At 39.5% G+C, this 24,223-nt stretch overlaps 1 protein-coding gene and 1 long non-coding RNA gene across 3 annotated transcripts; one reads left to right on the forward strand and one right to left on the reverse strand.

Annotated features, from left to right (window-relative positions):
- The first annotated feature begins 46 nt into the window (after nucleotides 1-46).
- LOC308197818 lies at nucleotides 47-10,871 on the forward strand. The gene is made up of 2 exons (XR_013953328.1): nucleotides 47-104; nucleotides 417-10,871. It is a non-coding gene; the product is annotated as an uncharacterized lncRNA (long non-coding RNA).
- Nucleotides 9,105-21,286, reverse strand: ZC3H15 (zinc finger CCCH-type containing 15). 2 transcript variants are annotated; one of them, XM_080598891.1, is made up of 11 exons: nucleotides 20,999-21,286; nucleotides 18,929-19,030; nucleotides 16,425-16,536; nucleotides 15,396-15,548; nucleotides 14,200-14,291; nucleotides 13,331-13,513; nucleotides 12,479-12,625; nucleotides 12,217-12,321; nucleotides 11,811-11,937; nucleotides 10,865-11,072; nucleotides 9,105-9,419 (listed from the first exon to the last, which is right to left on the reverse strand). In XM_080598891.1, exons 1-10 carry the CDS (start codon nucleotides 21,074-21,076, stop codon nucleotides 10,879-10,881), a joined length of 1,293 nt encoding a protein of 430 aa, XP_080455017.1. In that variant the 5' UTR covers nucleotides 21,077-21,286; the 3' UTR covers nucleotides 9,105-9,419; nucleotides 10,865-10,878. The 2 variants fall into 2 exon arrangements, with proteins under 2 accessions (XP_080455017.1, XP_080455016.1); XM_080598890.1 differs by lacking the exon at nucleotides 9,105-9,419 and having other exon boundaries at nucleotides 10,274-11,072.
- Nucleotides 21,287-24,223: the final 2,937 nt, after the last annotated feature.

Below are 24,223 nucleotides of genomic sequence, written 5' to 3' on the forward strand. Positions count from 1 at the left end.
GCTATGGGGGGCTATGAGGGGGCTATGGGGGGGCTATGGGGGGGCTATGGGGGTTCGGCCCTGCTGGCCCCAACGGGGCTGGGTGCTGCCGCTCGGCACACAGGGTGGGTAATAAGGTCAAAGCCACCAGGAAATGGGATAAACTGAGAGAAAAAGGGTGTGTAAGGGAAAAGTTACCGATTTTATGGGAAGGAGAGGGAGCAGCAGGGGGGGATGGTTTTCACTGAAGGGGGGCCATGGTTTCTGCTTGATTCAGGTGTTGCTGCGTTACAAACATTATGTGACTTAACGCCTTCTCCCCACCTGGCTTAGTCATGCTGAAGCCCCGGCACACGGCTACCTCACTGTAACACAGCAAACAATACACGCTGCTCCCAGAACGTGGCCTTTTTTTTTTCTTTACCTTTGTTTTTCAGCAATCTCATGGACTACAAAGAAGAAAAAGGAACATTTCCATGGGCTCGTTCTCACAACATCCCTGCCTGCAGTAGCATCCAGCAGCTGGACAGATGCAGCATGAACACACCTCAGGGTTTGCCCAGTGAGTGCTTGGTGCAGCCAGGAGCCGCAGGTAACCCCGCGTTCCAGCCCCGGGCTCTCACCACCAAGCCAGACTGGAGAGTTCCTAAACCCAGACTTGATACTCGTGGCTAATTTTACTGACTTTGTTGGCTCTTCATAGGTAAAAATCATTGCCAACATAAGTTGTGTGCTTGGTGGCAAGCCTCTCACAGCCATTACACCACAGACCCGATCGCAGCACAGCTTCCCATGGGCTAAAGAGTTCCCAAATGCACATGGTAACAAACCAAAGAAGTGAAGGATACTCTGTGTCAGTAGCTCAGGCAACAGGTGGGTTTGTTTCCCCTACTTGATTACATGCTTTGACATTACACAGGCAGTGAAGGATAGGCTACTGTTAAGGGTATTAGAGCTGCTCGGTAAATTTCAGCCTCCTAAGGGCTGCTGAATGAAGGGCCAGAGCCTGATTCCATGGTGCCATGCCAGCGGTGCTGACACATCCCTGGGGATACCGTCTTGGGACAGCTTCCTCTCAAGAGGACAGCTGCCTGCCAGCGGGGTCGGGAAGCAGCAGCCGCCCGCTATCAGCCTGGGAGCGGGGTCGGGGCCACATCCAGCCACCTCATCCCCTGCCCTGCCCCTACACACCACACACACGGGCTGGGGACTGCACTTCCACTCCAAGCCTATCTCACCCTACGCTAAGGAAAGCATTTCCTGCTGCAGGCCAGATGGGGCGAGTGATGCTGTTGTGTGCACTGAGTTACGATGTCTGACAGAATCGCAGACGGGAATGACAGCCCCACGTGGACTTCGTTATTAATTTAGAACAGGAACCACCCTTTCATTGAGGATGTGATTTTCCTTGATAGCTTGTCTCATTTTCAGTGTGAGTAACACGAAGATAAACAACAGCTACTGGGATCGTATCACACAATGCAAGCACATGAATTATATGCATCTGTTTACTCTGCTGGTATCTCTAGTTTTTGATTTGCAGTCTACTAAAGATATTCAGTGGTGAAAATTAACCACTAAGAAATGGGCAGAAGAACAGAGGCAGCAAGCTGCTGATCATGTTAGTTAGCTTTTACATATGCAACAGTCTGTTAACACAGCTGAATAAATCTTTGCTGGATGCAAGACATTTTTGGAGGACAGGCACCTTTTTTAAAAATTATTCCTTAGTCTTTAGTCTGCAATATGGACAGAGTATACCAGAATTTTTTTCCTTTTCAGTGCTATCTTTCCACCTCATGACATTACAGTCACCAGCAAGAAATGGAAAAAGTCCTATAATTCGGTAGAAATTACCAATGTGCAAGCCACAAAGGTGGCTTAAAAGCCACCTTAAAAGGCTTGGCAAGATGTGACACCTCTCCTGGTCTTCCCCAAAAAATAATTTTGTGTCCAAGAAAGCCAACGGCCCTCAGTACAAGAAGGACATCAAGGCCCTGGAGTGTGTCCAGAGAAGAGCTACGAAGCTGGTGAGGGCCTGGAACGCAAGTCCTGTGAGGAGTGGCTGAGGGCACTGGGGTTGTTTGGTCTGGAGAAGAGGAGGCTCAGGGAAGAGCTTATTGCTCTGTACAGCTCCCTGAAAGGAAGCTGTGGGGAGCTGGGGGTCGGCCTCTTCTCACAGGTAACTAGTGAGAGGACTAGAGGGAATGGCCTGAAGTTGCACCAGGGGAGGTTTAGGTTGGAATTTAGGAGAAAATTCTCCTCAGAAAGAGCAGTCAGACATTGGAATGGGTTGCAAGAGGGGTGGTGGAGTCACCGTCCCTGGGGGCATTCAAGGAAAGGTTGGATGTGGTGCTTAGGGACAGGGTTTAGTGGGTGACATTGGTAGTATGGTGACTGTTGGACCAGATGATCTTGGAGGTCTTTTCCAACTGTAATGATTTTTTATTGATTTTATGTCCTGCACATAAGCGTTAAGCTTCACCCTCTTAGTCAATCCACTGCTTTACAGTAGGAGTAGTATTAATGTCTGGAGCACAGAAAGGATTACCACCAATTTGTTCATAGATACCTCTATAAGGCACCCAGAAAAACCTTCAACCAGGGGAGAGTTTCTGCACATGCTTTGCTTTTGTGCCATCCAGCTACTCCAACTCAGACTGGCTTAAATTTCCTCAAGAGAGCTTTAAGAAGTAACTCTGTTTCTAACCAAACAGCAGAAAGCAAGCCAAACTTGACAAAATGATGGACTGTCTTTGTTATTTTATTTTGGACATTTGGTGCCTTGGATTTCTGTTTTTATCTAATATTCACATGAACATTAGTTTTCTTGAAATGCCATGAAACCTGCCAAGCACAAAAGCACTGCAGGGTGAGGAGCACACCACCACCACTGCAGGATGTGTTGCAATCTGGAGTTGCTTCAGTCCCACCAGCAATGCACCAGATCAGCAAAACCTCACTCAGTGGTGACGCAAAAGCTGTACTTAGCCAGAGGCTTTAAGGAAGATTTTTCTTTGGGCCAATGGGGGTATAACCATGTTTGTAAAAGCAGCGTCTAGCTGGTGAATGACTCTCAGCAGAGAAGTTGAAATCTTCCAGATAGAAAGGAAGTGAGTCGTACCAGTTTTTTTTCTTCTCATGTGTTCAGCACTGATAACAGTATTACCTCAGCGTTAGTCAATGGCTCCTCCAAGCCCGTTGTGTTTCACAGAACGCTGGTTACTCACCAGGACCTTTTATATGGTGGGATTTCATACCACCAAATTCAGAGAGAGCTCTGCTTCATTTACAAAGGGATTAATATTTCTTCTGTCTGACAAAAATAAGCATTGTAAATAGCATCTCTTTTGCAGTTTTTGTTTTACAGAGCACTTCCGCAGATCCAACAAACTCAACTTACCCTGATGCTGCTCTCTAACACTCCCAAAGATTTGAATGTATTTTTAAACAGCATTTTTACTCTAGAGAAAAGGATCAACAGGAAGTAATGTAATAATGTACAAACTGGTAGGGAAAAATCCACCCTTCTGTACAATTTTCTTTATGCAAACTCAGTGAAAATGTCTTTATGATATCTGTGCATGTCTGAGAGGTAGCAGGGACAAACCAAGTTAAATACAGCCCCCCAGCATTCAGGGATAGGAGCACAGGGAAAGCCAGGGACCTTCAGCATCAGTGCGGCACCTTCAGCTAAGCTACGTGGCAACGATGAGGCTCTCTCGCCTTTTCCACCGGGGTGGGTCCCAGCAACGCTTTCTAGAAGGGGACGAGGAGAATTTTCTCCTCGAGAGAGTTTAACAAAGTTGGCTTTTTACTTCTAGAGCAGAAAAAGAGAACAGACAAGCAGAAATATCGAAGTCGCAGGCTTTCTTTGCTCTATCATCCTGTGTGGAACATGCATATTACATATAGGGGATGTTTCTGCATTCCTGCTTCTCCTGCCCCTGTCAAAGGGGTGTAGTCGCATTGCATTTATGTAGCTCGCTGCATGATGAAGCTTGGCCTCCCTGTACTAGGTGCTGCCACCGAGACAGCTCCTGTATGGGCCGATGCCATTATCAGATTACAACTGCACTTCTCCTGCATCCCCCCTTCTGTTTTGATCCTGCGGAGCTGGTAAGTAAGCAGCAGGCACAAGAGTGCTAATATTACACTCATAAATAAACCGTAATCTCTACCATCTTTTCATCACGCTCTCCTCCATTTTTTTGTAGCTGCTTTTTTCTTTCCAGAAAATGTAAATTGCACACTATATCTCACTAATTTTACTGTACTTCTTTACATTTACAAAATACAACTATCAGCCAGAAAAAAAAACCAAACCAAAACAAAGTATAGAACACATTACTAGAACCTACACTCAGTTTCTACTTAGAAAGTGACTATATCTGGCAGAAATACTTTTGAAACTGTCTTCTGCTAGGAGCACAGAGAAACAGAGCACTTCCCAGCAGCCCTGATCTGTAGGCGCAGAAGACAGGTCACTTTCTATTAAATTTCCATTTATGGAGAATTTCCAGAAGACAAGGCATTTTCTAGTTTTCTGACATTCTTGCCTGCCTCTGGTTACACAGACGTACCGGAGGTCACTGCTTCCTGTTACAGAGATATTGCCATTCCTGTCATTAGCGTACATAATCTTATATTTAGTAAAAGTGCGACAATTTATGTACAACTTTTTCTTCCTATTTCCTAGTTCTAGAGAATTTTTCACACATTTTTTGTCATGCATTTTTGAAGTAATTTAATAAAGCTCTATCTCAAAGAGTGGCCATTTTTGCTTCTGCATTAACTCTTCCAGAAACATAATGCCATATCTTGTCTTGAACCATCGGTCCTCTAGTGCTTCTGTACTTCACGGGCACTTCCACATTCTTGCCAAAGGATTTGGAACAAAACCAACTTTAAAACCTCTGAAGAATTCCTTAGTTAGCAATGAGGGAAAAAAAAATATCTTCAGACTTCTCAGTGCTTAGCAATGACTTCATGTTCTGCATGTGTTGAAGGAGTACATAGCAAAATATTAACATACAGAACAAATAGATTGAAAGGCAGCAGAGAAATTAGAGCTGAGTTCCTTTCTAGCTGATACGGAAAGGTGTATTATGACAGGGTAACACTTCAGAAATGCTCCAATTAAATCGTTTTTTTTCTGAATATTCTTTTACACTCAAATACAAAAGCACTAAAAGATAGCACTAAGATAAACTGATCAAGAAAAAGATATTTCCCTCTCTCTCAAAAAGAGTGTTAAGTGTTTGAACCCAGGCATGATAATGCAGCTCAACCATCAGCTCTAGCCTCTAGACTTCAGAAAATATTTTATCATCTTACACAATGCCTCAGAGCTCAAACTTCTTCCTCTTTCCTATCCACAGTGAACCCAAACAACAAAATCACCCTTCTCCCAAGGCAAACCAAGAACCCACGCTCAGCCTCACTCCAAAAACCATTGTACTTTGATCATCTATACCCAACAAATATTGTCCTGTCTGGAATTAATATTAAACCAAAGGATCTCATTGTTTACGAAACGTACTGGTGACTATATTTCTGCTGAGTTAGAGGGAAAAAAGCATATCTAAGTAAAAGAATAAAGCTAAAAATAACAGATCAACACAGAATCAAGTCTCTAGGGATTCTAGCATTTATTTTTATTTTCTTTTAAGTTGCTACTGTTTGCTGTTTGCTTTGAATACGTTAACCTGCAATAGCCAGGGTTTTGTTCCAATAGGCTCCTAGCTGGGTACTGCTGATGAAAGAATTTCTGGAATGGAAATTTTCTTTCTGCTTCTATCACAAGAAGTCTGCCCGTTACGGCTGACAAGTTCTTAGTGATAGAATATGCAGAAACTTCTATGCTGTAAAGAATAAAGAGCACATTTAAAAGATTTCTCCTTTTTTTTTACCATGTATGGGTTCTTGTTTCACTTCTTCCTGCTTCCCATACGTGCAAAGAATGTGCATCCATCTATTTATAGCAAATATTCTGTCAAACTAACTTGATGTTTCCTGTGTGGAAGACACTGGGGGACATAAAACGTAGAATTGCTATTTATGGAATCCAGACTTTCTGTATTGACAGCAAGAAGATTGAAGAGACCACCGTAGGGGTGATACTACTGGCTCAAAGCACAGTTTTCGACACCCACTAACTTCCTAGTCAAGAAAAAAGGTGACAAAAGTGAGGTAACCATGGCTAAATCAACTCCCTTCGATCCCTTATAGCTTATCCCCTCTCATCGCTTTGACTCATCTGACATGTTTACCAAGATCACATCTTTGCTGTGTCCCTTCTGACCCCTCTCTCTGCTCATAAACCAAGCCCTGGAGCTGCCCCAGCAGAGCACACTGCTGGGCACTGCGGAGCCTCGGATGCCGCCTGCTCTAACACGGCCAGCTGGCTCGCACAGCAGTCCCACCAAGAGAGGTCAATTAACAAAGCCTCTGGTGGAAGGAAGAGAAGATGCAAAAGAAGGTGATGAATAGGGCAGATTAAAAGTTTCCTGTCTAGAAACGTCACTATTATCTCATTTGTGCCTGAGACTTTAAGGAAGCATTAAGTTGAAACCATGGAACTGTAAGTGAATATGAAATCACCATTTAAAAAAAATTATTTTAAGTCTGCTGTTCCCTAACCATGACACCTAAAATACTTGAAACATTAAACATTTCCAGGATTAGTAGAAAACTGATAGAGTTTATGACAGACTTGTACTATCTTGTAGACGCCCAAGTACAGTAATGTCCTAGAGACATTCTTTACATGCAGCATCCAGAGCACAACAGCGACAGCCCCAGGGTCAGGACGTAAACTAAGGAATTAAGCAGAAATGGAGATCAAACATGAACAGGACCAGAAGTCTCCTGGAACAGCAAACCTGTTACTTTTTATTAGGGGTCAGATTTTAGCTGGTTTTCTACAACTACAAAAAATGCTCTAAAAAGCTATCACACGCAGACAATACAGTTTCATTCCAACACAGGTCCAGTGATGTAGCATTGGTAGAACAGATTTCCCTCATGGCTTACGGTACAAAGATTATGATTTTGCCTTGTTAACTTTGTACTAGAACAATTTGCTCATCTTTGCCCTTCAGGAATGTTTTGCATCTTCCCGTGTGTTTTTATAGCAATTTAATTTCTAAAAGGCTAGTTGTAATACTTGGTTTTCCATTCTATCTTCCTTGAATTTAGGAGCTCATCTCATATTTTTAAGTCTGATTGAGTACACTTGCATGCCAACCTTTCTCAAGTGTATTACACTGCAGAAGAGTTTTCAATCACAAATGTAAAATAAAGATTACTGAAGTCCCTTTCACTAAACACAAATGGAATGCTGGTACTTATGATCGAAAGAAGTGATTATTTTCACCATTCATTTCAACAGCGTGCTATGAAGGAACCCATTGTGTTCAAATATTAGGGCTATAACATCATAAATGAATAAAACATCTTGGCCTTACTGCTAACACCAGCAACACCCACTCTCTGTAAAAAGACAGAGCATCTATTGAAAGGCAAAAAACTAGAAGTGACGGAACTAAGCCAAGGTCACTTCTAAGTCTCTAATACCAGCATGCGGGAAAAGAGAAAGGTGATTTGCAGATATCACTACAAAAAGCACTTAATGGGATTATAGATACATAAAACACATCCAGTACATAACCAGGAGCAAAGACTATTTGCTTCATTAAGGATTTTGCTGATTAAGACCCATTCGTAGCAAAAACTTGAGCACAATAAAGAGGTAGAGTTTCTAATTGTTTAAAAAAATATATGTTGCTAGTTTGGAAACTCAGTAGGAATTTGTGTTCTTCAAAACTGAAATATACCAGAAACTGCCTTTTTTTTTTTTTTTTTAATTAAATATCCACTTACTCTGCTTGGCATCAAGTCAAAGCAAAGCAAGACATAGGATATTGTTTCCGCCAAGCATTTTCCCCAAGAGAACTAACAACACAAGCTAATACGAGTCATGTTCCAAACAAGATGTAGAATGGAGCTGTTGGCATTCTAAGAGATGCTAAATATGTATAGAGATTCAAGGGGGAGAAGAGGGCACATACTGTAAAGAGAAAGCCACTGAGGGACACAAAGTACAACTGGGTTGAGGAAATGGTCTAGACAGAAAAAGGAGACTATGTATGACTGCTGAGAAGTGTATGGGCTCGCCCTGTTCTTGTCTCTTTCTAGTCCACGTGCCTGCTTTTTGGAGCGATAAGCAGTCTCCCTATCTGATACAGTACCAATGCTGTTAACAGTTTCTTGCTATTCCTTTAGTTTCTTGCTATTCCTTTAGCCTTCCCAGGTCTCAGTTTTCCAGTGATCTTACTCTTATTGATGTTATTCAGGGGGTATTTCTCCTGAGATATTTAGGTGAATATATATATGAGATATGTTTACATATGAGCAATTTCATTCTCTCAACTTAGGGCTTTAATAATTTCACTGTGAGGTAAACAAAGATCTAACCTTGTAAGATTTTTCCTTTAGTCAATCACCCCTAGAGTTTCAGCAAGTTATTCCAAAGCAACACATGGAACAACAAATACTGCTCATGAAGCTTCCAAGTATGGTTTTTGCAAGATAAGCAAGTATAAAAATATTTCAGTTTGCGTAGCTTATTATAGTTGGGTGATTTTTTTTTTCTCCTTAAGGCACATAAACTTTACGAAATAGCTTGAAATCAGCATTCAAGATGTCTGATGTATACTTCCACACGCATTCTACGCATCTGACTAAAGAATTGCAAAAGTATTCATAAAATACACTAATTTGTATGTGCAAGTTCTTTCTATATAATCTATTTGTGAAATGAAAACAATCTAATATTTACAGTACTGAATCACCACAAAAAGTACCACTACTTCATCCAAAGTTTATCAATATTAACACCCCCCCTTCATAAAAAACAGTTGAGGAATGTCGTCCAGTAAGAAATATTAACATGAAATACCTCCTGCCCATGAAAGTAACTTTTTCTTCAACTCATGGATATTCAGTGTATTTAAATAGTATGGAAGGCCACTGTCCTAATGTTTAACACAATTGTGAAGACCTAAGATTTTTAGATCAGTGAAACAGATGAGCGTAACAGAAATCACTATTACACACAAAATACCAGCCTCCAAGACAAAAGTCATTTTTGTCCTTAATAATGATTAAATTACTTTTATTCCCATTTAAAATATACAACTCTGAAAAATTTTGCATCATACATTCAAATATGAATTGCATTCTAAGTGTCCTGACATCCAGGTATCCTGTCGCTGGCCAGTGTAATACAATAATCTCTCAACACTTTACTTATGGCCACAGGAGAAAATTCTCCAGAAATAAACATTTATTATCTGATATTGCAGCTTCTCCTTAAACACTTACAGTTACAAATCAATTTCAGTAGGTCTCTGCTTCCTAAACACTGCTTCTTGTTCCTGTAAGAAAAAAAATCCACAAAGATTCCCAAAAGGGCAAAAAAGTCAGCTATTTTAGAAATAGCATTAATAAGAGTTGATTCAGCAGTGTCAAAAATAACCATTAAAGCTAGTATTACCACTCAAAAGCGGTTCAAGCGAGCTCACTAACAATGCCATGAACCTTAACAGTCTTTAAGAAGTAACTTGAAAACTTTAGAAAAACATTGCTACAAACAGTATCATTAGTAACAGCAGTACTGTTATAGACACTTAGTACCATGGCAATGAGGCATAACCTATGGCCCCCTTGAAAAAGCACTGCTACAGGAAAGTCCTTATGGTAAGGTTTTGATAAATTTTCAAAGGGCATATTGACTTATTTAAACCTTAATAACTGCCCCCTGCAGGGTACACAATGAAATCCACTGCTCCACTTTGAGGTGAGTGTTATTACTGCACAATTTGGTGTTATTTATAGAACACCAATGATCTGACAGGCATTTGTTAGACCATAACCTCCCTGCTCTGCAGAGCTCCCAGTCTTCACTAACATACAAACACAGCGGGGAAAGCATGAGCCGGCAACAGCAGCAAGTGTCGTATGGTGTATTAAAACTGTTAATGGATAGGTAGGAGAGCAGAACAGGAGGAGGGAAAAAAAGTCACTTTTTAAATCTGTAAGTTTGCTCAATTTTACAGGCTGCACAATGTGTAGAAAAAAAATCTAATTGCAATTAGCACTAATTTAACTTAAGCCAACATCTGCATTACTGTATCAGGACCAGAGAGAAAGTGTTTATCAGTGTATTAAAAAACGAAGTTAACAGTTTGCTGTCATATCCTCGCTTAAGAGAGAAAAATCAACACGGGTCTTTTAAAGTTGATAATTTTTATTTACAGTTTTGTTGGCAAAAGGCGGTGGGAAAGTTTAAAACATTTTAAACGGAGGGCACCGTATCGCTGTACTGTATGATATATCAGTTCACAATCTGTACTCTCAGCATCCAGCTGATCAAGTAAAGCTAATCAGAACTTCAAGAAGCACAATCTGCATCAGCTCCATTAGTATACTGCCTAAAAATACTTCAGGCAGTTTCTAAATCAATACAATCACTATTAAAAATGAAGTTCTGGTAAAGAACGTTCCCTTTGATTTCATACTGTACCTGGTATCAACATGCCCACTTACACCTGCACACTGGCAAAGCAGTTACACTTCCTACTTTTAGTTGAAATATACCATCTAATTTTCTGCTGTCAGGTAATTACGAACTACTCTGAATATTTTACTGTGATCATAGTCAAGATTGGAGTAGATGAGACTGAAAGAAAATACTCCTGGTATATCACGTGCCCATCAGAATCAGCTGGGTAACCATAAACATCCTGTTTAAGAACTCTATTCAAAAGGGAGAAAAAAATGTAGTCAGTTTTCACTTTGTCACATAGATTTTAATCCGCACCTGAGCTTTTTAATTCATTCTTCTAAATCAAGAGTGTTTAGTTCTTCTTCTAGTTCATCCAAGTCCTCGCCAGTAAAAAGATTTTCATCAACTGGAACTGCATCAATTACTCCGTTTTCCAACTCCCCATCTCCATCATTATCTTCCTCTAAATCGTTTTGCTCACTGCTGTTTATCTCACCACCAGAAGCTTCACTTAATTTATTATCTGAAAATAACAAAAATATTGATTTTACACATGTCAATGTCAAAAATTTCTTAATCACTAGTTCACAATCCTACTAAAGAGGCTTTGAAATTTTTGAAATCATCACTTCTTTATATAGTTTCAATTTACATATGTGAACTTCTATAGGCTAAATTGCATGTATCCAATTAATACACAGGCTTGGATCATTAATTAGAACAGGTTGAAAAAAACAGAAACTCAAATACTAACTACTATTTCTGTAACTGGGTCAAACAATGAGTTACTCCCAATTCAACATCTGCACTTTAAAGACTCGGGTTAACCTTAAAAACTGGGGTATGCATTCCACAAGTGCAGAAAGATAACGTCTTTACTTGAAGAAATTACAAGTTAATCTAAGATAGATAGAAAAATATTAAGAGAAGCTTGGATTTTTTTGATATTATTCATTTGGTTGTTTACAAAATATGAAAAGAAGGGGGAATTGCCCAAATAAACAGGTGTTGCATGGATTTTCTTAAAGTGGCAAAACACACTACCTTTTATTTCAAGTTGAATTTCAGAAAAATGTGAAGTGTATAGCATTTACTAAAAGCAGTACCTATAGTAACGACAAACGCCATGATCATATATTTTTTAAATAAATAAAATAACAAATGATGCTTTTTGGAGAATCAAGAACTCATTTCTACCTGCTTTTTGGGAAGCATTTAACAATTCATTCCCTTAAAAGTGACGCCTAAATAATGAACTTACCATCTCTTTCTATTGAAGTGTATGTGCTGAATCGCTCAGGACTAGCCACAGTAATACCAGTCTCATCGACAGCCTTCGGGACATACAGGCTCAAATCTACATCATTTATGCACACGGGATCTTCCACCTGAAAAGTACACCAAGATGCTCTCTATAAATGACGCTTCCACAGAAATTCTAATTTCAGCGGTTTTTCTACAAATTTTTTCATCTTCCTTTTGACACCAAAACTGAGAAAATATATCCTGTAGCAGTGTTCAATTATGAACACAGTGCAGTTAATATGCTGGAAGAGTTGCACTCTCAAATTAAGTTTTAGTAAGCTCTCCAAAAAAACTTACAAAGCTTGCATGTAAATTGCAATATTGTAACTTGAAATATTATTTGAATTACCAATGTTCTTTACCTCATCGTCTTCTCCTGTTCCTTGAGTATAGCGGGTATCATCTGCTTCTTCATCGTCTGCATCAACCAACTCCGGTCGGAACTCAAATACTTCGCGTCCACTAATCTATTAACAGAAAGAAATTTAATTTATTACTTCACAGAATTCTAACTGCCATTAAGGAAAATGAAAGAAAAAAACAAAACAATTCCAAGGCAGCTACCTTAATGCAAAACTCATTTACTCTTTCTTCTTATATTAAGAATTGAAGTGTAGAACGTACCACCAATGCTTTGCCAGCTTTAAAGTCTGCTTTCCTCCTTTCCATATCTTGCTCAGCCTTATCAATTTTTTCTTGTCTTTTTCTTCTCTTCCATGCAATGAAACACTCTAAAGTGATTTTGGTAACATTTGGTCCTAAGGCAGCACGCTGTCAAGTAAAAAGTCTGATTAATGGTAGAAATTGTTTCCAAGGGCTATATATCAAATTAAAGATTTAATTACTCTTTTCCAGAATCTAATTAAAAACATTTCTTTCTAATTCCTTCTGCACTCTTACCACTGTTAAACATGCCCCATCAACATAAAGTTTGACTCCACGCACGATTTTCCAGTTAGTGAGATGAGTTGACATGAAAGCTAACACGAAAAGTGTAGGAGGAAAGAAACCAACGGCATTAGTTTAGGTTCTCCTCAAACTGACGCTGACAGGCAATGGTGCCAGAAGCAGAGCTGAAATGTCTTTAGGAGGCCCTGTTCTTAGTGCTGCTTCCTCATGACTGAGTTATGTGACAACCAAGAAAGCAGTGAACTGGGGATGAGGAAGACCCATAGAAGCAGTTGTAACAGATAAAAACAGAAATAGCAAGAAAGAAAAAGCCCCTAAAACAGGATTAGGGATATCCACCCTAACAGTAAATATTCAGACCTAATTTAGAAAATTACTTACTGAAATAAAAAACATTAATTTAATTAAAGTAGAGTTAATTGCTACGTGTCCCTCACCCTAGCCCATAGAGCCTATAAAACCATTTTATACTTTTCAATTATTCATTAGGAAGTCATTTAAATTTTATCTTCTTTTCAGTATAATGAAAACAAACACCACCAACAGGTACCTTGTTGACAACTTTACCTCTTTTTCTATTAGATCTTCTAAGGAAATTTCATCTTGCTTTTCCTCCTTCTTTTTGTCTTTTTTTAATACAAAACCTGGAGGGAGCGCATGGCGATACATACAATTGTCTCCGCCACCCGGACAGACCCAAAACCATCCATATTTGTTGTTTTCAATAGCATCAAGAAAATATTTGCAGACCTGCATAAAACAAAGGTCACTAGCACTGCATTCTCTTTTCATCCCCGTTTATACTAGTATAGCTACTACATAAGTACCGTAAATCAGCCATGTGTGCTCAAAACTGAAGATAAGAAACGTGTGAAATGCACTGCTATTAAAAAGGGTAGACAAAGGAAGTGCAGCTAATTATCTAAAACTATCAGGTATTCCAATGGCTTTTTTCCCTTGTTACCAATCAATCTCAGAAAGACAGGATGACTCAGAAGACTGGCAACTGGGTACTTTGTAAACCGAGCAGCACATGTAAAAGCATGCTAACAATCTTTCTATTCCAGCCCACCAACACCAGTGTACTTTTAATCAAAATAAATGTAACCAGCCTCAGATGTTACATGTTCCAGCTCATGATCCTGAGGTAAAGATACACCATTCTGGAACTTTTCACAAGCAATTCGTAACACAAACACCAAAGTTTGATTTTTGCAAATTTAGGAAGAATCAACAGAATATGTAATTATTTCGTATTGAAAATAAGGTGAAGTAGTCCCAAAGAACAACAGAAAGGTATCATACCATTTAGTGCACAAACTAAAGAATACTCTTCAAGTCAGAGATCAGGAACTACAAATGACTGAACTAGCTTTTCTCTGCTGCTAACTAACACATACTACAACTCAATGAAAAAAAAGGACAAAAAGACATACTATTTGAGTTTTGGGTTTTTTCTTTTCCGCCTCACCATGCTTCTTGTTCACCACCTCTTCTAGCTTCTTCTCATCCCAGTTATCCATTGTATCTAGAATAAGACAACAGGTCATTTCACAAACATGCCAAACACTAAGTAGCACCGTCCTGTTGCTTTTCTCCTGAATAACAGCTTTAATAAGTAATTCTTACATTTTAGTTAATCTACAGAATGGGAAATAAATTCAGACTTCTGTAGTGAACTTGTCAGACTTTCCTATGATGCTCACAAGACCTTTTCCTCAAAAACCTTAGAAGCTTGTCTTTTGACATGCATGAAGTGTGTTTCAGTTAAAGACTAAGAAACATGTCATTCCATATGTACATTACCTGGAATAGAAAAGGGGAGAGAAGAACAAGATGACGGAATAAAAGTGAAGGCTGGACGCTAATGTCCAGAAGAACAGACAACATAACTTAAGGATTTAAAGAGATCATATCAAATTTTCAGTGTTAAAAAAACATGCCATCAAAAGAAGCAAAATTATTAATCACAACAGTAGGACAGTAGCATCTACAGGATCCAATCACACTCATGTAGGAAGACAAAAGCTAGAATTTACATAGGGTCAGAGACCTGATCTGTTGTGGAAAACCAGAATAATTTATTTTAATATAAGATCCCTAACCCTTGCTAAGGCAAAGTAAAAGCCAGAGTACTTTGCCAGCAAATGATTTGGGAAAAGGAAATGAAAACTCAGAAAAAAATCCCAGGCATCTTGAATTCAAAAACCCCATACAACTGGCAAACACTAGAAACAGTTCTGTCAGCCATGGTTGCTCATTACACTTGCTCCTTACGCACTCGCATTTTGGAGAACTTACACAAAATTAGCAATTACAATAAAGATCAAACACCATACAAACTGCTACTTGTATAACATAACACTTCACATAGCAGAGTTTAAAATAGACCATCCAAGACCATTATGTGATACTTTTTCAAAATATCTTCTAAAAAAAATACTTCCAAGACAGTTTTTAAAATCATGTTTCACTGTTGTTCTTCCTTTCAAACAGCAGTACGGGTTGCCTTGGTCTTCTGCCACGTTCTTCAGGATCATATAACACAACATAACTCGTTTAATCTTAAAAATCCAGTTGCGAAATCAGAATAGCCATCTTTCATCTATCATTTTATAGAAGCATTACATACCTTTTTCAAGGTCTTCATCTCTTGCATCAATGTAGACACTTCGTTTTTCACACTTCCTTTCCAAAGACAAATCATGAGAAAACTTGCACTTGTCTCCTTTAGTGCACTGCCCTTGCTTGAAGAAAGCACAAACTACAGATTTGGGATCAGCACCTGGGTGAAGAAAATCGTCAAATTTTAATAATTTTTATAAGCAAAACACTAATCTGGAGCAAAAGCTACATCTTAAAAGTTCTGACACACAATGTCTAGGATCCCATCTTTAGGATCTGCACAGAATGAAAACACATTGTTAAGCATTAAAATTATTTCATGTGGAGTTCATCACCTCTCCTTCCTTCAAGCAGATAAAAGTGTCATTACAGTTCATACACAGGGATATTTGCACTGAATTTCAAAGCTGACGTTTGACTATTTAAATCACTATGGTAGAAGCATGTGCCTGAACAAACTATTCACATAGTAGATATCACTCTATGCAAATTCTTCCCTGTACAACAAACTGTTTTTGCCTCTAATACATGTCAAAGCATCTTTTCAATGTCAACGTTTCTGTAACATAATCAGTAACATGCTATAATAAATTATATTAACCAAATCCATACCTGTTCAGATCATTTATTTTCTTTTATAAGTAAATCAGGTGGCTGGTCATAGCCTCCAAAATAAACATGTTACAATATGAACTATTCAACCACTAACTACAGTTTTGAAGTAAATAACATCACACTGACGTAATTATTTGACCACCAGGAAGTAAGAAATGAAAGGCAGTAGAAACATATCTACTGGACAAGTATTTATACCTTTCCTGTCAATATCAATATAGCCTTCAGTATTCTAAAGATCCAGTAACCCCACAGGAGTTCCTAATAAAATGCCAAGCAGTTACAGACAAAATACTCCGTACACTATATAAAGAAAGAAATGACCTATCTACTTGCCAGTGAGCTGGCATTTTTAGCAGGTTATTTTACCTGAAGTAAACATGTGAAAACAGAACATAAAGGAAGTTTCAGTTACTCATACCTTTGCTAATTTTCTGTGCAGCAACCACGGGCTTGAAGAGTTCATTTAATTCTTGTAATTCTTTTTTCTTATCTTCTTTCTTTAATTTCTTTTCACTTTCTGTTTGAGCAGCCTACAATGACCCCAATTTGAAATTATTAATAGAAAATTAGAATGCCATTACTCACTTTATATGAATGATAAATTAAAATAGCACAGCAAATCATTCTCAATTAGCAAGGGAGGGGAGTGCAGACAGGGAGCCAGTTTCTTCATTTCGCCGAACTCCTGCCCTTTTATGAACGGGGAACGCCATCTAGTGGCAGTGACATTTCAAACACAAAACACTTCAAACAGAACCCGTCAAAGGTCTGAGATGCTGGTACTACTGGATGGCATGCTGCTACCTCTATTCCACCTTTACCAGCTAGTAAATCAAATGCAAAATGGACAATGAGGAAAGGAAAAGTTAGCTGCTCTTTTGTGATGCTTTAGCAGTGCAACTAATCTGTCCAGGTACCTCAAGATCCGCACAAAAAGCTTCTCTTCTCATTTGTATCCCATGCGCTATTTTATTCTTGTCACATATACCACTAGCATATCCATGTATTTGTCTGTAGAAGTAGACAACTGCTTTTGGAACACTATTTGTTTAAACCTATATGAGCTCAACAAATCAATGTTTCAACAATACACAGTAATTTCTAAGCAAGAACATATTTTTATTAATTTAAGGTTTTAGAGGTACTCGGGGGGTAGGACTAAAAACCAAGTTCATCTAGGAAAGGAAAAGTTTGTGTAAAACATAAAAAAGTTGTCTCTGCCCTAACCTTTTGTGGATAAGCCAGAAAAGGCTTGTATCTAGTACCAGACTGGTACAGAAAGATGAAGACAGATGAAAAAGGACACAGTAGAAACACAGCACAATTAGCAGATTTGACTCATCCTTAAGAGAAGCTAGTGGGACTCCAACACAACTGAACAAATATTTAGGGTACATTATTGGTAAAATACAGTGTAATATTAAAAAGGAGCTTTGTTTTCATGATCAATTTGGTAACAAAGTGCCAAACTGTTTTACAATAGAATTGGTTTATTTAGTCCACTTACTGAATACTGTTTTACTGCAAATTCCCAAACCCTATTTTACATAGCATGAAGGCCCACACACAAGTACAAAAAAAAAAAAGATCTGATTAAAAACAAAAAAGAACGGAGTTCAAGAAAGCTTTTGATTCACCCTAGGATTCCAGAAACATAAAGATGAAGAGAGTTGATTTGGTTTTTAAATCTTGACAGATTTAAATACTGAAAAGTATTTTACAAGATGAGACAGGTATAAACTGTCCTGAAACTAGCTTCTAACATCCACCAGTTAATAGCTAAGAGTATTTGAGAAACAAATTATTTTTGGCTGATTAATAATATTAATTATTAATTAATAATAATTTTTGACTGATATAGTATTATTGTAACTGCTACAGGATTCAGGGACTTGAGATAGAAATTTCAGAAGGACTGCTTGAGTAACATCCATGTTTTCGAAGTGACATCAAATAATCCTTACCACTTCAAGAAGTTTACATGTCATGACATGAGCATCAACTTTAAAGTTGTATTTGACGTTTATTAGATTATCCTAATGTTATGTAAGGAATTTAGCACCATGACATCATGAGGTTAGCTGACGCAAATGTCATTATTCTGTAGGCTTATTCATATAACAGGAAGCTGCATGAATACCTAGCAGCTAACTTCTCTAGCACTGTAGCAGTGAGACCTGGCTTGCATCCATTAGAATAATATTTCTGTGAAATCTGTGCTTTCTGACTAAGCAAAACATTATAACTCAGCCACATCACATTTTACTTCACGATACAAAACAAGAGCAAAGCAGTAGTGGCAGTGGCTCCAAATTTCAGTTTCTCTGACCAGTTTATCAAGCAGACATGCAATTCTTAGACTGGTTTCCACTTGAAATTATAGTAAGTACTTCCACGGGTAGAACAACAAGCACATGAGAGTTTGTAACTGTTTCAAACTTTACCCCAATGCCCAATTTAATATGAATTATTTTTATTTTTCACGGTTTGCTATTTCTTAGATTAGGTGAGAATCAAAAAAAAAAAAAGAGAAAGAAAGAATACATAACTGCACTTTTGCTGATCGTCAGTTTGCTACAATTACTTTCAGGTATGCCTTAAGCCCGAATGTGCTAATATTGAAACACTATGTGTATAGATGCCCTCATCACTTCAGTGTGTTGTTTTTCTTTCCATAAAGAAAAAAACACTCATAGCCTGTATTAGCTGAGCCGTGAGTACCTGCGTAAAGACAGACAAGCTTTGCAAAGAGACTAGTCAAAAGGTGGTGTTTTAAACGTGACTAGTTACATCTGTGCTTGCCACAATACATCAGGTAACATTTCAACTTGTTTTCTACTCGAGTATTCTGTGACAATCAATATGTACAGTAAAGATGATTTCACTACCCAGTAGGAAAAGCGTTACAGATGTAATGCTTACCTGGCGTGGATTTTGCTGACCAAACTTAACCTGGTGAGTCACAGCCTTGATAAATTTCTGTTGTTTTGCACCTTTTTTGTTCTTTAAGCCAAAGGTTTTGTCCTAAAAGTCAAAAGATGAGCACAAATTATTTAAGACTAACCAACTGTTAGAACATGTTTAAGTTGTTACCAAAAAAAACCCCACCAACATAACAAAACCATTGCCACTCCTCTCAGGTTGTCATTTAAACACAAATATTTCATCTAGCAACATGACCAATCCAAGAAACAAGATGGACAGTATTCCCCATTCCTACAGTCTTTAAGATTTGCTTTTCCAAAGACAGTACTAAATGCTGCTACTTTGTGAGCTATTGCTTTTCTCCCCAAACCCACTCATGTCCAAATATTACTGCAAGTGCTTGCACGCAGTGTTTTAAGACTCCTCAAGACAAACAGGCAAGATCTTTTTGGTTACAACCCAAGCTACATCTGGGAAAAAAAAAAAAGAAAACCGAATAGTCATAAACACTGTTTTTTCCTTCTATCTGCTTGAAACCACTTACTATTTCCCTCTTCAAGTATTCATACATAAATCTTCGATCTTCATGTCATGCAGGTCAACGCTGCCGCATTAAACATTTTCCTCTTTTTTCCCCAGTATTTTGTAAGCATTTCATTTTCTAACGGTACTGATTTAGTTAAGTGCTTCCCCCACATCAAGTCCAGACAGGTGTTTGTATATCCTAAACTCCGATGCAATAAGCTACTGTTTACACTGCCTGAGCCAATTCTTCCTCCACATCTTCAGTTTTATTGCTAGAGACAAGTTTCTATACCAAACCTATTAAAGTTTTCATTAGAAGAAAAAGGATGGCTCCATTTCACACATGTATCTGAAACAGAAATTGTTCTCTGTAACTGAAATACCCACATTTAAAATCTATCTGTGCCTTTGATTTGATAGTTCCCCCCCCTCCCGTCTGGATCAAATAACCGATGTTCATCCAGTGATACTAGCTTAGTTCAAACACACCTTTGGAAATCCTACCAATAAATAAATGTATTGGAAAAAGAAAACCATAGAAGAAACAGTTCCACAGGGACATGTTTTCATTTACATTGTATCACCTATCGACAGCAACTACAGCTAGGCCTCTGTTACTTTACACTAGTTTGAGTGCTCTGTAATGTGTCAAATTTATTTAGGAGAAAAGCCAAAATTCACATACTTGATTTCTGTGGCAAACGTCACATGCAGTCTCTGTATTCTGTTCATCAGAATCAGGTAACGCAGTGATTTTTAACAATGATATAAGTGTTTTGCCTTTCAGCCACAGTTGTTTGTTTTTTTTTTTATGGAAAAGAAAATTTTCCTACATAGCTGGACTCAGCAAGAACATCAGAAACACTAAAGCCCACAGTAACAGAGAGTCTAACCTTAAGTTTCCAAATGAAAAACGCACAAACAATATTCTGCTACACTAGGTTTAAAGCACTTGTTTTACACACACCTGCTGCCTCACTAGCTGTCTTGCCAACAGATGCAGGCAAACATTTAGTTTTGCATAACTGCTCTCCCCTTCCACTCTCAGCTTAATTTTTTGGATTGTATTTGCATGACTACGCTAATAACACACACAAACAGCCCTATTGCTTTTTTAAAGGTCTGGTTTTACCTAGGAACCAAACAGCAGAAATTTAAACAGGATACGAGATACCACCGGCTAGTCTGCAGGTAATTTTGCATTTAGCCTCTATGAAAGATTTTGCGAACGATACCTCCTTTGGCACGCAGGCTGAGCTGTACGCAGAAAACCAGAGCTGCCTTTTGGATGGCGTGGGGAACGCCAACCCACCCCCTGGAGAGCTGGGCTCGGGGAGCACGGAGACGGGGGGGGGATAGGGAGGCTTGAGCACAGCGCTCCTGTCCGGGCCCCCTCGGTGCCAGAGCAGCTCTGGGCACAACGCACCCGGCTGGGAGCCGAAGGCGGTGCCGGGGGGCGGCAGGCAGCAACATGACAGCCCCACAAACCTCCCCCAAACGCGGCGCTCTCGGGGCCCGGCGGCGGGCCCGGGCCGGCCTCACCTCGATAATCTTCTCCTTCTTCTTCTGGTCCGCTTTCTTGCTGCCCCCCGCCGGCTGCTGCTGCTTCTTGGGGGGCATGGCGGGCAGAGGAAGCGGCTCAGCTGCCGCTGCGGGCGGGCAGTGAAGGAGGCGGCAGGGAGCAGAAGGAGGACGGGACGGGACGGGACGGGACGGGACGGGACGGGACGGGACGGGACGGGACGGGACGGGACGGGACGGGACGCGCGGCCCGGCCGGGACAGCGCCGCCGCCGCCGGGGAGGCCGCACCGGAAGGCGGCGGGGCCGCGGGGCAGGCTGGGAAGGCAGCGCCCGGTGCGTCCCGGCAGGCAGCGCGCCGCCGGGCGGGGAGGCGCCAACTGCCCCGGCCCGCTGAGGGGCGGCCGCCATCTTGGGCGGTGGGGAGATCCCCTAAGGCAGCCTCCCGCAGCCTGTGTGAGGGCGAAGCGAGGCCGTGCTGCCAGAGGGGAGAGCTGGGGGAGCTTGCCCGCACTCTGACCGCAGCTGGATGTGATCCAGCTAGTGGTCGCTCTGCTGCTCGCCCTCACGGAGCACCCGAGTACCGAACTGCTGTGTGCTCGTGGGGAAATATGTCTTGTGGAGTTGAAACATGATAGTGTGTTGGTGCATGTTGATACCTTCTGCTGGTATCTGCCACATGAAAGAAAATAACTGCTCTGAGAGTGCTTTCCTGCTTAGTAATAGCAGCAGTTTCCATACTATGAGTATGTTAGACAATCTACAAGCTAGGCAATCACAAGTTAGAGAGAAAAATGCTCTCCCAGTCTACTTCAACTTTCAAGTAGTACCTAAACCTTATGTCAGCCACTCCCCACAACTCCGCGTTTTTCTTTGAAGACTGCCCCAAAAACTATGGTACTGAATTTTACGATTTTCAGTGCATTGAAACCCAGCTGCTAGGGCTTAAAGGGAAAGAATGTGCTACTGCAAAGAGCTTAGTTTGACCATTAACTACTCAGGGGAACTCTACTAAATAAACTATCACTTGTAAATAAGGAGTCTTTGCAGAAGGTAGGCTGTACCTCAGTGCAGTCAACCTGGGCCAGGTTTTAGCATGTAAAACAGTAGCAGCCTGCCCGAGAGAAGATAAACTTTTAGTTCATCTTCTTACCAAGTGCCAAGGCTGGATTTAGGTTCCTCCAAGAATGACATGTTTCCGTAGAAAGGGGGTAAGAACCCTGAATCAACTCCAGATGTGCATGTAGGTTTACCCTCCTGCACATACATCCTATGGATTTTCATAGCCTTGACATGATTTCTCTCTCAGGCTGTGGCTTGCACACATGTTCTGTGGTCTTTCCTCTAGCGTTGTCTTTCATTTGGTTTCATGAGATGGACTTTCACAGCTCTTTCCTTCACACACATGGATGAGTTCTTGCATCAGCAAAAAGTGCAAAGTTTTTGCACTATGGTAGCTGTTTGCAAGTAACTTTTATCTAGAATGACTTAAGATGTTTTAAAAAAAGTGGAACATACAGGGGGCTTTTCAGAATTCATATGTATACTATCCTGAGTTACCAATTTTTGATTTCTGAAAAGCATTGTGATATCAAAAATATTATTTGTCGATATCAGATTATAAGGTCCACATGTTTTAGCCACCGTAGCTCAAATTTCCTTTCTCATTTTGACCAAGATGCTTAAGTCTTACTTCAGCATCATTTCATTCTTTGCTTAGTGTTTTTTTTTTTTTCTTTCTTTCTCACTAACTTTGGTAGTTTCTGATACAACTTAAATCAAAAAATATTTTAACACCAAAGTATACTTAAAAAATGCAAATTCTCGTGGACCTGAGGTAAGACAACAGGCAGTTTTACCAAGAGAGCTGTTCTTACCAGAATTTACACACCTGAAGATCTGCAACATAAGCCATCCTATTATAAGCCATCCTATTAGTTTAAGAAAGGATCCTGATTTTTCAGATTGCTGAGCTAAATAACTACCAGCTATAATACGTCACTGCTTGCATGCTCAAAAAAAAAAAAAAAAAGTTTATCCTTGCCTCTTCTAATCACTAGATTAGCTAGCATTCCAAATAAAGAATTACTAAAGTTGCAAGCTGGAAGAACTTTGCTGATGGTTGGGAATTTGAGACTAGTATTTCTATACCTTCACTAGCCTTACTGACTTGCAGCCTGTGTGCCCCTGACACATACTCCATCTGGAGTGCATTGCATACATCTCCTTTTGCAGTTTTGTGGCCTGGATGTGACCATTTGAAATACATCACACCACCTGAAGTGCAGTTGCTATAAACTACCAGAGACAGCAAGATAATTGAGGGTCTTGGTTGTCTGTTTCCAAATGTACTTCTTTATGAAATACATACTTAAAGGGGTTATCCATCTCAGCTTGAGTAACAGCATTTTATTTCAAGTTCCTGGAAGTTTATGCAACCTGGTTCTAGCTGACATCCACCATTAAATTTAGAACTAGCTGATGCTCAAATTGTGAGCTAATACAAATCACTGTTACCTACGACATTTCATTTTAAAAGGTCTTAAACTAACAATAGAGATACCAGTTGAGGTAATTCTAGTTTCTTGATTTTTTTTTTTCTTTTTTGTACCATGAAAATTAAGATCCTTACTGTAGTTCTTACTAACACCAATTGCTTTATGAATAATTGAATGAATAACAAATGAATAATTGAATTTAAAATGTTTATGTGTAGCTCAAGCACCTATTTTACTTTTCAAATTGTTTCACCATGTTATGTGTGCATCTTCCACAAATAAAAATATAAGCCAAATTTAATGCATTGTACTGGTCTTTCCAGTGAAATAAAAATGTTACCATGTACTTATGCTAAATGAGAAAGTTAAGTGAGCATGAACTTACAAAAGCACAGCCAAAGAAATGCAGTTGGCATTTGGTTCTGAACAAGGAACAGCTTTCACTAGCATCAGAAAATCTTGTTGCTTCTAATCCTTAGGTATTGCTTTTGCATTTGAATAATTCATCCCCCAGCAACAACACTTATCGTCCACTTGTTTTCACACTTGTACTAAAATAATATTTTGGCCCTCTATACCTTTGCCTGATTTTCTTGAACCCCAGCAACAGGTTCAAAGTTGCCATAAAAAGCATGACAAAGACAACATGAATGTTGCATATTCTTCCAAGCTATTCTCTCTTTTAGTCCAAGTAGAAATAGTGAATTGTCATCACCTCAGTTCAAGCTACCTTGCCATATCACAGAATGG

This window comes from Anser brachyrhynchus (genome assembly GCF_964034855.1).
Source record: "Anser brachyrhynchus genome assembly, chromosome: 7".
Classification (NCBI taxonomy): domain Eukaryota; kingdom Metazoa; phylum Chordata; class Aves; order Anseriformes; family Anatidae; genus Anser; species Anser brachyrhynchus.